The 16,147-nt window shown below is 43.6% G+C and overlaps 1 protein-coding gene and 1 pseudogene across 1 annotated transcript in view; one reads left to right on the top strand and one right to left on the bottom strand.

Annotated features, from left to right (window-relative positions):
- Positions 1-2,637: 2,637 nt before the first annotated feature.
- Positions 2,638-16,147, bottom strand: part of DERA (deoxyribose-phosphate aldolase) — a 58,275-nt gene continuing 44,765 nt past the window's right edge. Inside the window, exons 7-9 of the mRNA XM_066633733.1 lie at positions 12,259-12,371; positions 7,140-7,289; positions 2,638-4,665 (exon numbers count right to left, since the gene is read on the bottom strand). Coding sequence (XP_066489830.1) covers positions 4,609-4,665; positions 7,140-7,289; positions 12,259-12,371 — 320 coding nt within the window. The 3' untranslated portion in view covers positions 2,638-4,608. The remainder of the gene's footprint in view (positions 4,666-7,139; positions 7,290-12,258; positions 12,372-16,147) is intronic.
- LOC136657840 (5S ribosomal RNA) lies at positions 15,517-15,633 on the top strand (annotated as a pseudogene).

Genomic DNA, 16,147 nt, shown 5'->3' on the forward strand with positions numbered 1-16,147 from the left:
GCAGCCAGAGCACGTGCAGTAAGGTGGAGCTCACCCCCCCCTCTCTCTCACACACACACACACACATAGGGGCAGCTTCAGTAGCAACAGAGGGGATTGCTTTAAAAAACCCAGGGAATGTTTGCCTAATTCCCCCCTCCCAAATGGTGCAGGCTCTCCGTGCTCCAGCCTACAGAAACAAAACAGCCCAGCAAGGCTACAATCCTTTCCACACTTTCCTGGGAGTAAGCCCTATTGACTACAGTGGGGCTTACTTCTGAGTAGGCAGGCATAGGACTGGACTCTTAAGAGGTCAGCATCCCACCTGTGAAAGAAGCAGAACAGAAGCGGGAGGGTTGAGTATGGAGGGGATTGATAACAGCTGCCTTAGTTTCTTTCCATCCGGAAGTGTCGGGCTGCAGCATATTTTCGTAACTCTATGAAATTTAGCACAACGCGTTTTTGGTTAATCACGCCGAGTCACGGAATGGAACTAACGCGGATAAATAGGCTCCACCTGTATTTGCATTTGTACATTCAATTCCCAGGTAGGGCTGGAAATACGAGAGCTCTGCTACCAGTCAATATGGACCAGTGGGCTGATTCAGTATAAGGCAGCCCCCTCTAGAAGATGTCTAATTTCAAGGTGCAACCATCTAGTGGAGCCATGAGCTGTGCTGGGATCAGAACGGAGATGTCAAGCCTGGAATGACCATCACTGCCAAGACAATGTCCAACCCTGAACAGGAAGTCTTTATTCCCCTTCCTGTTAAGGACAGCCAACAGCCAGGTCAGATGAGAACAGTCACTCAAGTATCTGGGAACCCTTTGCTGCCTACTCCAACCTGTAACCCAGTTGGCCATACAAGGCAACTATGTGCAGAACTGTGGTCTCCTAAAAATAATGAAATGGAGTTTCATCAGTCTTAAAGTACACAATCTCCTTTGTGAATAGTGACAGCCACCTTAAAAACCAACAAAGGACATGGGCAGGCAGGATTTATTTTTGGAATTCTGAGCATATTTGTTCTAATGGACATCGGGCACTCAAAATACTTTCTCATTGTGCAGTTAGAATATGTCGTTCTCATCTGTCCTATTAAAGAATTTACCAGATGGAGGTATTTTTTCTCCCATCTTTTCTTCCTGTGCAGGTTGTATTTAATTAAAAATGATTTCCCTTTTAATTCTACCCCTGACATTTTATCTATCATCCAGATGTTACCTCTGATCATTTCAGTATGGGATCAGCAGGATAAAACTTATTTCTATTCTCAGAAGGAAAGAAGAAACTAAAGTTACATTTGAGCACATTAAGATAGGGATGTCACTTTTGTTCTTTTTGCCCTCTCCAGAGTTATGAAATCACAGACTGTATAGGTCATCTTGTCCAACATGCTGACTGAAGAGCTGTTGGTGAGGAAATCATTAGGGGGAATTTCTCCCTCACAAACTAAGTCAGACCCTATACTAAAAAATACTAAAAAATCTGATCTTCCACTCCATCAGCCCTGAGAAAAATGAGATTTTTAAAAAAGAGCCATGCTACATAAATATGCAGAATGTGATGACAGAGCCGGTATTGTACCGAATTGTGGGGGGGGGGGAAGAGGAGGGTCACTTTATTTTAAACAGTCTCAGCAACCAAAAACAAAATACAAAACACCTCCTTATATATAATAAAGTAGCCCGTCAAGGAGAAGGGTACAGACTTTGTCCTGATATAGTCTGCTACATGCAGAGTTTTTGTTTTTTTGACACAGGACAGCATTCAAAAATCCGCACAGAAGCACAACGCTGTCCAAAATTCGAAAGCCTCATTCCACGTAACATAAGTCTTGACTCTAATGGACTTAGAGTGCAATCCTAACCCCTTATGTTAATGCTTTCCAGCACTGACATAAGGGCAATGCAGCTCTGAGGTAAGGGAACAAACATTCCCTTACTTTGAGGAGGCCTCTGTGAGTGACATCCAACTGCAGGATGCAGCACACGTCCCATTGGCACCGCTATGCCAGTGCTGGAAAGTGAAATCAAACCATCTAGCTCCCATTATCCGCTCCCACTGACAGCACTCCTCAAGTGCTCAGCCAGGGGTCTTTTCCAGGCTTGCTACCTTTCAAAACTGAGATTCTGGGGAAGGGCTATGGCATTCATTCAACCTCTCTGGCCCTCAGAACACCCTCCAGACACAATCAGAGCACAGTTCTGGTCATGTTCAGTTGAGTGGGCCAGAGGCTTTCAGGGGACATGAGGTTGGCCACGGGCCAGAAAGAGGCTTGCTGCGGGCTGCATCTGGCCCCCGGGCCGGGGTTTAGAGACCCCTGCTTTATAAGATGGGACTTCTAGGCACACCCTAGGCTCTGCATCTTTAATTAGCCAACATTTTCATTTAATTCTGTGATACAAATTGCTTCTTTTTTGTCCTCTGAGTTAACTGTTCCACCTTATGTGGTAGTGCAAGCAGGAGGCTTAATGAGAGAAAAAATAAGTCTGCCCAGCATCTGAGCCCTGTTTCCTCAGCAGAAGGCAGTGACAAAATAAGGCATGAAAGTGTGGCCTGATCTTTAGAAAGGTAATGATTTTAGAATTATTTTTAGTTGTGTCGCGTGCACACAGTAATTAATCTCAAGTGAAATGAGAAAGAACAATCCCTGCACAGATTATTCTTTTATTTAAACATATGTTCTTAAAATGTCAAGCAATTTATTTCTGCAAAGTCAAAGTTGAAACATGGTGTAAAAGATTTTACAAAGTAGAAACTTTTTCTTTTTTATTAAAAAGGAGGCCTCAGATTTCCATCACGGTTGGCTTTATTCATTTACCATTTGAATACCACTTCTCCGTTTTTTACTGTAATCATACAGAGAATTAGGGTCCAATCCTATTCAACTTTCCAGCACTGATACAGCCGTGCCAAGGAGGCGTGTGATGCATTCTGCCATGGGGGGGGGGGCAGTCATGGAAGTCTCCTCAAAGTAAGGGAGTGTTTGCTTCCTTACCTCAAGGTTGCACTGTGGCTGCATCGGAGCTGGAAAGTTGGATAGAATTGGACCTTAAAGATTTAAAAATATAAAATGGGATCCTTATGGATGGACTTGTGCACTGTTCTCTGAAATTTCATGAGATTCTTTTATGGGCAAGAAACAGAAACAGGGCAACCTCTTCCCTGTTCTTGTGCTACAATTACGGGGAATGTTGCTGGGGAGCCCATGGAAGTGCACAGAGCATTCCCCAATACAGAAACAAGCAGCGAAGCTCTCCCCTGTCCCCCAGAATCACTGGCCAAGCTCTGCTCTACACATGTTACAGAACATTGTTTTTGCTTATTGCCATTTTTTCACTGATTATTAGAAGCCACCTTGCGCTTATCATGGAGGAAGGTGGGATAAAACATTTTTAAAATAATAATCAAGTGGACGAGTTCTGAGATGGTAGAATGAACCATACCATTTCAGGCTATGGGGTGGGGGGGAATCCCATTTCCTGCAATTAGAAACAAGTACAAAAGAGAACAGGTCAGGACCCTGTTATAAAGTTTAAAAATAAAACTTGCATGGATTTTCTTTAATGTGTGAGTGAGCATTCAAAAATGTGACATGCAGTCCTGCACCCTGAAATAGTTCAGTCCATTCTGTCACCTCAGGCCACCACCATCGAATTCCACCGCTTCAGTAATAAAGCAGCCCTCAGTTCTTGAGTATCTGCACATTGGCACCTATGTACAAGTGACCAGGACTCTTGAGGCTTCTTGCAGGCTGCAAGTCCTATCCATCCACAGCTGATCTGAAAAACTGAGAATACAATGTACAATCCTGTAGAGATTACAATCTTGCAAAATCCAGGGACGGGCAGGAAACCGCAAGCAGTACAAAGTGATTTGGGGGTGGGGGGCTTAAAGAAGCAGTCATAGATGATCAACCCCTCCCCCAATGTCTTATTGGCTCAAGATGAGTATACTAAAACAAAAATCTCCATGGCTTCGATCCTGAGGATAAATCCATGCACACAAATTGGTCTTATTTTTGACCAGCAACACCTCCCATTTTTCACCCCAGTGTGCCAACAGATGCTTTTGAAACTCTAGAGATTTCAAGTCATTTCATACTCAGGATGCGCTAAGGGAAGAAGGAGAGTTCCTTTTTTCTTAAACGAAAAGCAGCCATGCTGCTGTAATTCTTTTGGGAACAGACCCCTTGGATCATAGCTCCACAACCATTCATGGACTTGATGACAACCTACAAAATCTGTTTTAACAAAGGTCAAAGACTCACAGACACAAGGCTCTTGTAGGTACCCCATGGCACTGTGCATTAAAATATACGCTATCAAGCTAAAATGGTATTTTGCTCATTGTTTTCCGGAATCAGTGTTGTGTCACACATAAAAATATGCAGCAAAATCAACATTACAAAATCTTTACAATTCAGAGCTTTCCATATTTACCCTTACAATGGGGGAGAAGCACTCCGAGGTATAATGAAATGGCAAAATGGGAGCACCGGCCCTTTAATCCTTTCGAAAATGCTCCTTGGGCCTGGTTGCAGGAAAAAATTCAAGGACATTGTTTTCTTAAGCCTTTCCATGTCTCTCTGTTTCACTCACTCAAATCCTGAATTAGTCACTGGTCTAAGCCATAGGCAGGTCATAGTAAGCTGCATATCTGCCAGTCACATGGTGATAAATCTGTGGGAAGAATTTACCAGAGCAATTATGGAAAAGCAGAAATTAAACAGGTATAACAAAGCTAACAAATTAAGGGCAGGTTAACAAGACAGCAGACGCAGCTTATAGACATTTAATTACACTGATTAAAACAGTGCTTTATCCAAGGTTTTTGAGGCCAATTCTTTGAGCAACCAACACAAGGTGGCCTCATTTTACACTACAAGGCTCAGCTTTTACTTACATGCCCCATTTGTGTGCTGTTGCTCCTCCTCCGAGCAGCATGCTAATCTCACATCAAGACAGGTTGGCTGGAGAATAAGTAACCTGAGAACAGTGGGAGTCTGAATCCAGGTCTCCTTGGGTCTGGTCTATCCACTGCACTGCAGTGGCTCTCATGAGAGCTACAGAACCAGGTGGAGACCTGAGGTGCTGTTTCCCACACCCATCAGCCACAGCATCACAATAGCCACAGCATCATGCTGACTCTTGCTTTACTTTTCTCCACAACCTCCAAGATCACCTCTTGTCCCATCCATATGGCAAGCCTGATCAGCAAAGCTAGCTGGGGTCAGATGTAGCTCCATTCAAAGCATCCCGAATGCCCTTAGGGACACCATTCACAAGGGAAAAACAACACGAAGAAAAAACCATCACTGGATTCTTATGGCTACATCTATGGATGGCCCAGTTCAGGCATTACATTCCCTGCTTATGTGATCACAAACATGTGCAGGACCAGAGACTGACCACATCCCAAAGGGCCAGTAAAATTTCTTTTCTTTTCAGACTTGTCAAGCCTCAGGTAGCAGAAGGGGAATGCATCTGAGACCCTGCCAAGGCAAAATTGGGCTAGGCAGACCAATTGGTTTAACATGGTATAAGACTGCTTCAACTGTTCAAATGCCAGAAGGCAATTAAAAATGTGAAATTGCACACACATACAGAGTCCAACTCTCTTCTGGGCCAGTACTAGATACGCACACTAAAAGGGAGCAGTGAAATTCCACACACACACCCATACACCATACCCATCGCCAAGATAAACATGGTAGGGTTGCCATGTTTGTTTTATTCATATGTCTGCCCATTCATATACAGAGCAGATGGCAAGGAGAGTGTACACTTACATAACCAGGAACATGCAAGTGAAGGAAGTCAAGCCCTCTCCTAGCTTACCTTCCTGTGTGCTATCACTTCAGTTTATTTCTCTCACAGAGTCTCCATACCAGAAGGTCGCCAGTTCGAGGACACCAGCAGCTCCATGAACGGCTGAGAATGGCAAGACCTTGAAGCAGCTGACAAGCAGAGCTGAGTGATTTCACCTGCTCTTGCTGTGAGCAAGAAGTGTCTTGGCTGCCCTCCATGTGAGAGATGGAGCTACTTGCCAGCCTGTGTGGGAGAACTGGAGGCCAGAAGTGAGACCAAACCAGGAAGATCCATTCTGAAATGTTGTTGGTTCTTGAAAGAGAGAACCTCTACGATTGTAAAAATCCCCTTGAGGGATTTAGAAATGCCTGCCTATATAAACTGCCTTGAATAAAGTCAGAGGAGTAATCCGATGACCAGAAAGGCGGTATATAAATACCTAGTAATTAATTAATTATACCAGAAGTGAGCCAGGCTGAGGAGAAAAATGCTTCAAGCAATAATGGAATGCAGGAAGGAAAGGCTAAGGAAGGGTCTAGGGCAGTGATTTTCAACCTTGTTCATCTCACGGCACACTGACAAGGCACTAAAAATGTTCAAGGCACACCACCAGGTTTTTGACAATTGACAAGACACACCAGGCTGCCAGTTGGGGCTCACATCTCCCATTGGCCCTATTAATAAATGACCTTCCACCAAATTCCTGTGGCACACCTGTGGACCACTTGCAGCACATCAGTGTGCCACGGCACAGTGGTTGAAAGTGGCTGGTCTAGGGTCTTCCACCTATATGTTCTGCTTGGTACAACAATTAACTACACCCTCTTGCACACTTTATATATGAATGGGGCAGACACACGAATGAGAAAAAAATGGCCATCTCAGTCCATCTAATTTGCTCCCCCTTCAAAAAAAAAAAGAAAAAAAAAAGAAGAACATTTTCCAATAAGATAAGGAGGAAAAAATGAGGAGGAAAAAGGTAAATCTCTGGAGAATGATGCTCTCCCTGCTGCCTATGATCCCTTAAAAAACAAAGAGCAAGAAATGAGGCTGTGGCATCTCAGATGCACAGCACGAATTCTACGAGAGAGTTAGTACTATAAGATGGGTAATATGCAATAAAATGAGTATAGGTATTTTGGTTACTGAGAACCCCCCACCTCTATCCCTGCAATGTGGGAGATCTCATATTCAGGAGCACTAATTGGTAAGCGTCAGTGTAATTAAAAACTCTGTTATTTTAACAATGGTGCAAGAAAGCAAAAGTTCAAATGCTTTTTGTTTAATAAAGAAAAGGCTATATGCAAAAGGCGACACATTTTTCACTGCACATGGAGAAAACTAACCTGTCTCTCAATATCTCCCAGCAAAGTACTAGCACCAAGACGGAAGAGTTCAGGTTTCAGCCACTCATCTCCAAGCTCTTCCTTCATCAGTGAGAGCCAGGTAAGGGCATCTTTGGCACTGCGAATGCCTCCTGCAGGCTTAAACCCAACCTTGATTTGAAAAGCAGAAAAGAAAATAAAGACAAGTAATAAAGATGTCCTTTGCAGAATTCGGAAAACTCAGCTCTGCCCACGCAGTGCTTGTGTGTGTTTGTAGCACTGAGGTGGATGGTCAGACCTCTTCTCCCACAATACACCGGGGTGCATGTCAGAGTCCCCCTGTGCTTTGATCAGAGTCAGGAAATGTTTGCTATAGTTTCTTGAGGTTACACTTTAGCTTATAATCTTCACTGGACATAAGTGCTTGGGACAGTGTTTCTCAAACTGTGGGTCTGGACCCACTAGATGAGTCGCAAGCCCATTTCAGGTCAGTCCCCATTCATTTCAATATTTTATTTTTAATAGACTTTGTGCTACCATGGTATGTATGACTGCATTTGGGGAAGTGTTACAGACCTGTACTTTTAACAAGTTACTCTGTATATTCTTTTAACAATGATAGTAAATGGGACTTACTCCTGGGTAACTGTGGGTGAGATTGCAGCCTAGGATCAGTAAATATTTTCCTGCTTGATGATGCCACTTCTGGTAATGACATCACTTCTGGTCAGTCCTGACAGATTCTCATTCTAAAAAGTAGGTCCCGGTGCTAAATGTGAGAACCACTGGCTTGGGATGTGCAGCAATACTCAAACACAACTTGATGAAAGGAAACTTTCATGCCTCACAGAGATGATGACATCATTTGTTTTTTAAAAAAGGAAAACAGGTTAAGACACGTGTTATCTATGAAGCAAAAGTTCTTTAGGCAGATGGCAAGAGCTATCAGCTATGCAGCCTGGCTCTCCATTATTTTTAACCATAATTCTTTGCAAAGGCTTGGAGTTCTCCCAACTCTTAGGAGTGACTTGGAGTGCACAAGGGCTGCTTTTGGAAGGAGGCCTTAATCATGCCGATGAGCAAATGGCAGCTGTGAGCACAGCCCTTTGGATCCCACTCACCATCTTTCTCAACTTCAATATTCATGCTCCCTCAAATAATTCCACTGAGTTCAACCCAAAGCTAGCCCTTCCCTACCCTCTTTTCCTTTCCATTGGCTGCCTTTCTAAAGAGCCCATCAGATTGCCAGAATACACCGTATATTATTTTATATAAAATGTTTCATTCAAGAGCTATAAAAAGTCGAGCTACTTTCCCCCTGCTGTTTCACAGCATTTCTTTATTTTGTTTAATAAGTTCACCTCCTTGAGAATTTTTCTCGTCACCTTATATTATTAAAAGTAATAAGTTTTTCTGGGCTGGGGATTTCCCAACAGAAAAACCAATTTGTGTGTGTCCTTCAATAATGACAGGAAAAGATTATTTCCCATTATGCTGCATACTTTTCATATCACCACCACAGCTTATCATTCAATAAATGTTACCCTGCAACCTGCTTCTTTCCTCAGAAGGAGTTTAATTTCTACATTAACCTGTTTTTATTAGCCAACGCCTTGCTAGAAAGCATCTGTACCGCAGCCAAATTGGTTTGTTAAGGAAACCATTTAGAAATCTCTTGTCAGTGATAAAATTGTCTTCATTTAATAAAAGGATATAAACTCAGTTTATGTAAAAAAAATTTTTTAAATTTCCTGAGCAGGTGCACTCACACACACTTTCTGTTAATAGAAGTTGCTTTTTAAAAGTCACCACACACACACCATAAATTTGGTTTAAATGAAAGATAAATTAAACAGTTATCTTAATGGCATGCAAAACGCCTGTTGAGGCAATGTAAAGGACCAAATGATATCCACTGTCATGCAAAGCTACAAGGCCAATCAAGAACCTGGTTATATTGCCACAACAGAGATGTCTTCTGCAAGGCGCTTGGGTGCCATTGCTTTAGCTGTAGATGACACCTGCTCATGATGTTAGAAAGAATACCTGCCCAAGACATGAGGTGTGGTGTGACTACCAGGGCTGGAGTCAAGGGTCAGTATCATTTGGCATGTACAGTGTCTCACACCACAACAGGAGCCACACAACCTTGGAGCCTCTACTCCACAGCTTCTCCGCCTTGCTGCTCTGAGTGAATTAGCGGACACAGCAGCCAAGACAATGAGGAGTGCATCTTGCCCTTTCCCTCTAGATGGTGCTATGGACTGGGCACAGAGGGAGGGTCCAAGCAAATAAGCAGCACTAGTGAGGCAGATCCATTTTGACAGGGCGACCCACTAAAGGCCTCTTGTCCAAGGCCCCTCCAAAACTTTGGGTCAAACCTGCCAAACACTATGACGGTAAATGCCAGATACTATGACGGTTCTTGTGTTGGCTGTGTTCAGCACGGAGGGATAATTTCTTCCCTCATGAAAAAAAACACTTCATAGTTTTTCTCATGTCAGCTTGTGTTAACGTTGAAAAGCCACATTAAGTACAATAGAGAGGAAGAACAGAGTAATCCTTATGCAAAATTAAAGGATGGTTCTCCTTTAAGAATCAGAGGGGTGGAGAAGGGGGGAATACAAGATTACATGCATATGCTAGAGAGCTTCACCCTGAGATATTTGGGTTTCCAGGGTTAAAGTCCAAAGGCAGTCACCGTGCCACACTTGTGTTAAAGTATGGCAGCAATCCTACACCTGCTTACAACCAAATAAATCCTCAGTGGAACTCTTTTCTTTTTTTAAATCTTCTTAATAGCCTCGAGAGGCTCTCAAGGTGGCTCACATGTTATACCACGTTGAAGACTAGCTTCTGTTCCTGATACACGATGAATTTGTTTCAGACATCGTCACTGAACAAGAAAGAAGAAAATAAGGTTATGCCTTCTGACTCAGGGCCCAATCTTATTCAACTTTCCAGCACTGATGCAGCCACAATGCAGCCCTGTGGTAAGGGGACAAATGTCCCCTTACCTTGAGGTGGCCTTCATGATTGTCCACCCACAGCAGGATGCAGTACATACCCCATTGGCATGGCTGCATCAGCGCTGGAAAATTGGATTGGATTGGGTCCTTAGTTCTGAGTTACATACATCCAGTGAAATATAAGAAAAGCATATCTGTTGCAGATTTACAGCTGTACAAGCACAGGGTCTTCCATACAACTGACAAACTTGCACAATCAGAGCTCTCACAACTGCGTGGAAGATCTTAACAGGCACTTATCTGTCATGCTTCTGCTGAATGTGCAGAGGTTGGGGGCATGGACTACAGATGTGGTCCCATGACCCTGTCCGTGTTTTGGGTGAATGCCTGAAAAGGGTTATGGTTTCCACATGGTACCCAGCAGAGTTCCTAGCCTTTGTTCTTGATCTTCCCCAGTTGACATGCTTTGGATTCGCTTTTTGGCCACCACAGTTTATCAATGATTTAGTGTCACCTGAGTATACAGAGCTGTTTAAGAAAACTGTCCCAAGGGGGCTCACAAACAGAAGACAACAGTGTTTGCCGTACATATAAATGCTATCCATGGGGATGGGGGCGAAGAGGAGAGGGTTATGGAGTGTGGCAATGGTGGGAGCAGGGTTTTCAGGCATGCTCATGCTTCCCCCCTAAAATAAAAAGAATGTATAAAAACAACTGTCACTTGAAGTCAGTTGATCTGGATTTACCAGAGTTGGTTTGTAGACTTAGCTCTCAATTTGTTGTTTCTCAGTTTAAAGAACTGCTTAGCCAATCCTGGTGAAAACCTTGTTGCTGGACATCATTGTCTCCCTGAATTCTTCCAGAATGCATCTACTAAAAGATGTATCACTTAGGCTTCATTTAGGACTAAGCATACTCTGTACATTGGTTAATATTTGCTAGGTTAGCCCCTCCCTTTTGAACTACACTGAATCTGGAAAGAAATTTGGTTTCTGCTAACCCTAAATGGCAGTGAGGTGTGTCAGTTTCGTAACTTGGGAAGCTCAATTGGGAAATTTTATGGTATCATGGGATATCCACATCTGTAAGGAAACAGAGGTGAAGTGGTTAGCATGTGGAACCAAGACTGGGGAGTGTGAAGTCCAAATGAGACATGAAGCTCATTGGAAGATCTTGGGCCAGTCACTATATCTCTCAATCTAGCCTAGTTCTCTCAGATTTGTTGTCAGGGTAAAAGGGGAAGAAGAAGGAATTAAAATGTAATAATTAAAATATGACTGACATTTACTTTCCATTCTTCAAAATTAAGTACTCTGAGCAAGCTAAGTTTATCTGTTTCATCTAAAGTCTTCCTGTATATGCTAATCTATGTGTGTCCTTTCATAAGGAGGGAACACCTGTGTCTGTAAAATCAGGCAGTTGGAAGAGGTAGATCAGTACAGGTTGAGCCACATTATTCCCGTGGGTTCCAAGCATTCACAGCTGATGGCAAAAAATGCACTATAGCAAATCAATTTAAAAAACAAAGTCTCTTTACTCCAGTGATTTAAAAACAGCTTTGCTGACCTTTGTAATGTAAGATAAGAGTCATTAAGAAGACAATCCATCAATCAGTCATCCTCCAAGCTAGCCCCTCCCTTCACTAATGCAAAATGATCACCGTTCTTCCTTGCTCAGGGGGAAGGGAGGGGTTGCCTGGAGAAAGATTGATGGATTGTCAGCGAACTGCCCTCAAGGATTGTTCAGTTTTGTAAACTGATTTTAAAGGGGTGCATTTTTCCCCTTCTCCAGGGATCAGCACATTCCTTCTCATTTGCAGGGGACATTTGTGTTGAGTCAAATCCATGGATAAAAAATCCATGTATAAATGGGCTGGACCTGTATTCCCGAAACCTTTTTGATTGGCAGCTCCCTTGACCTACTGGGCTGTGGATCCCCATTAGGGCTACAATCTGATATATTGTATAGGGTGGCGGGTTTTTCCTCAAGGATTCAACTTCTCCTCTGGCTGGTTTCCGCATCTTCCTGGGGAGTCAGGACTCACTTGGGAACCACTGCCCTAGACCATAAGAGTATGCCTTCTTTCTCCTGCATCCTTCACACAGATGTTAAACATGAATGACATATACAATCAATATACAGTGAAAAGATAGGCATGGTATTAAGATTACCTTGTAGCCAGTTTTCCAGTGGAAGTCTCTAATAGCTCTCACCATCACCAGTCCTACTGGAATGGTAGCATTAATGGCTTCTTTTCCTGTAGAGGTCTTGATAAAATCAGAACCTTTGGGGGAATAAAAACAAAACATAGGAAGGTTTCTTTTCCCAAAACTATGAAATTACTTATTTTTAAGTTTTACATTATTGGTAGTGCAATCAGATGAATTTCTACACAGAAGTAAGCCCCATTGAGTTTAAGCCCCATTGAGACTGACACCCAGGTTAGCGTGAACAGTACTGCAGCCTTAGTTATTACAATATTTGGTACCCCATGCTCTCAGTCTAAAAGGGACCTCCAGTGAAACCAAAGAAACAGAAACCACAACAGCATTCTAATAAACAACACCCAACCGCAACAAGAGGACAACTTGACTGTAAGCGTAGTCGTACCAGTCAGCCAGCTGTTACTTAATCCCAAAACTCTTATAAAGTTGGGCCAAGCAGGTCTCCCTTGAGATGCTATTCTAAAGCTATGGTGTAACAAACTGAGAGGCCCCATCTCATGCACTTCTGAAGAATCTAACTTCTGAAAATGGGTGAACACAGAGCAGGGCATGAGAGATGACCATTAAGTTATTAAGCCATTGTGGCTATTTATCCCCACATCAGTTGGAAGTCTAGCTTGACTAGCTTGATTTATTGGAGGTCCAATAAATTCTTGACTTGCCATGCTGACAACTTTATCCTTCAGAAAGTGGAAGGAGGAACTAAGGGGTCAATTATCCTGGACTTAATGCTCACCAATAGGAAATAACTAGCTGAGGAGGTAAGAACAGCAGGGGTTTTGGCAAAAATGACCATGTCATCTTGGAATTTCCAATACTGAGGGAAAGTAAAGGTAGTCAGACTTGTACCCTGGATGTCAGAAAATCTGGTTTTTATGGGCTCAGAAGAAAAGTAACTAGTATCTCATGGCTAGAAGTTCAAAAGGGAAAAAGAGTCCAAGAGGGATGGGATATTTTGAAAAGCAAGATACTGAAGGCACAAACACAAATTGTTACCAGAAACAAGGAAATTCAAAATCATCAAAAGAAATCAGCATGGCTATACAGAGAGCTTTCTGAGAAGTTGGTAAGCAAGAAGAGCATGTGTTAGAAGTGGAAGGAGAGACAGATAACAAAGGAACAATACATAAGAATAGCCTGCTCCTGCAGGGACAGTGTCAGGAAGGCCGACACACAGAATGAGCTGAGGTGTCTGAGAGATGTAAAATTCAAGAAGGGATTTTTGGCTATGTAAGAAAGAAGAAGGTCAAGAAAATGGCAGATCTGTTTCTTAGGGAAGATAGTGAAGTGGTAACAAACAATGGAGAGAAGGCATGGCTGCTTAATCCTTATTCTTTACCTGTCTTCTCCCACAAGGGAAGGTGGCCTAACTGGACAATTGCTGCACTGACAAGGAAATGGGGGATCATGGCTCAAGATAGGTAACAACATGGTGAAGGAACACTTGGTTGCTTTAAATGAAGTCTCCAGGACCAGAAGGACTACACCCCAGTGTACTGAAGAAGACTGCATATGTACTCCCATAGCTACTGTCTGCAATCCTGGAGAATACCTGGAGAACAGTCATGGGGACTGGAGGAATGGAGACAGGCAAATATCATCCCTATCTTTAACTGGGGGAAAGGACCCAGGAAAGTCAGCCTCATGTCAGTACCTTGAATGTTACTGGAGATTATTAATGATACATGAGATTATTAAGCAGAATGTCTGTTATCACTTGGAAAATAATGGGGTAATTTCCAGGAGCCAACATGGACTTGTCAGCAAGTTGGACCAGATTATCTTACCTCCTTCTTTGACAGAGTGTTTAGTTGGGTAGATCATGGGAATGCTGTGAACATGGTGTACTTAGATTTCAGCATTTGACAAAATCTCCCATGATATCCCTTGCAGATAAAATGGTCACATGATAGTTACTTTCAATCTGGTTGAACAACTATTCCCAATGAATGCTAATAAATTGTTCTATGTCAATCTGGAAGAAAATATCAAGTGGAGTGCCACAGGTCTCTCACTTTGGCTCTAGGCTGCCCAACCTTCTTATAAATGACCAGATTTGGGGGGGGGGGGGGGTAGAGGGAATGCTTATCAAATCTGCAGATGACACAAAATGCGTGGGTGGGGTAACTAACACCCTGGAAGATAAAAGCAGAATTCAAGATGTCTTTGACAGCCTTGAACATTGGACTGATGCCAACAAGATGAAAGGCAAATGTAAAGTCCTGATTGTAGATACAAAAAGAACAGAGGCACAAGTAAACCTGGGCCTGCAAGCAGCACATCTGAAAAAGATCTAGGTGTCTTAGTGGACACCTAGCCAGTGAACATGAGCCAGTAGTGTGATGTGGCTACACATAAAAACAAACGCAAAACTGGGCAGCATTTACACAGACACAGAGTCCAGATCACAAGTAGCAGTTCCACTCTATAATGTACTAATCAGACCTCATTCAGAATATTGCACCCAATTCTGGGCATTGCATTTCAAGAAAGCTAGTGACACGCTAGTAATGGATTTAAGAAGAGGGCAACAAAGACAGTGAGGGACCTGAAAGCTGAATCCTATGAGGAATGGTTAAAAGACTTTGGGCACAATCCTAACTTGCGCTGGAACAGGCAAGCCAGGAGGCTTTTGCTGTATCCAGCACAGGATTGTGGCCAGGAGCAGCTTGGCCAGAGGCAAGGGGAAACTTTTTCCTTACCCCTGGGTAAGGGCTGCTGGCGCCTATGGGTCTCCTCGGACTTGCGCCACCTCTTGAGGTGGCACAACTCTGAGGAGAGCGGAGCGGCTTGAAGTCACTCCGAACTTCCTGGGAACAGGGGTTGGGATCTGGAATAACTGCCAGATCCCAGCCCCACCTCCCGCTCTCTGCCCGGCCACCCCCGGGGCCGCCCATCACCCTCCCTCCCCCTGCCCAGGAATGCCTATCTCCCTCCTCCTCTCTGCCCCCCCCCACGCCTATCTTTTTCGCTTGTGTCAGCCCTGTAGGGCCAACACAAGCACCGGAGGGGAAGCTGGCACGGAGGCGCAGGATGGTGCATCTTGGAGCGCTGGCCTGGCTTCCCCTCGAGGAGGCACAAACGTGCTTTATGGAACTTGTGCCGGCCAAACTGACAGAATAGGCCCTTTGGTATGTTTAGTTGAGAAAAGAGAAGAATAACAGAAGCTATGACAGCCTTCTTCAAGTATCAGGGCTGTCACATGGCAGCAACTGTTACCCTGCACATGCCCGATCTCGTCTGATCTCGGAAGCTAAGCAGGGTCAGGCCTGGTTAGTACCTGGATGGGAGACCGCCTGGGAATACTGGGTGCTGTAGGCTTATACCATAGTCTTTTGAGACTGAAGGTTGCCAACCATTTGTCACATGGAAGATGGAGTGGGTTTACTCCCTGTAGCTCCCGGAGGCAAGACGAGAACCAATTATTTGAAACTACATGGAAGTAGATTTAGGTTAGGGCATTAGGAAAAACGATAAGACCTAGCCAGGCCCAAGACAGTCTGCCTTGTGTAGTAATGGGCTCTCCTTCATTGGAGGTTTTTCAAGCAAAGGTTGGATGGCCACTTGTCAGGTTTGTTCTAATACTCAGCAGGGGGTCGGACTAGATGAAATCCTCAAGAACCTTCCATCCTAGCTCAGAAGGTTAACATCAGTACCTCAAAATGATCACAAAAACAAATCAGTAATAAATGCAGATAATTTAATGGTGGAGTGATTGCAGTAAGCCCCTATCAGGGGTCTGATCACAGAAACTGGAACAAAGTGTCCGAATACTTTCCCACATGGAATGCATGGCTCTGACAAGCTATGTATCCACCATGACTAGGGAAATGCA

This window comes from Tiliqua scincoides, chromosome 7 (genome assembly GCF_035046505.1).
Source record: "Tiliqua scincoides isolate rTilSci1 chromosome 7, rTilSci1.hap2, whole genome shotgun sequence".
Classification (NCBI taxonomy): Eukaryota; Metazoa; Chordata; class Lepidosauria; order Squamata; family Scincidae; genus Tiliqua; species Tiliqua scincoides.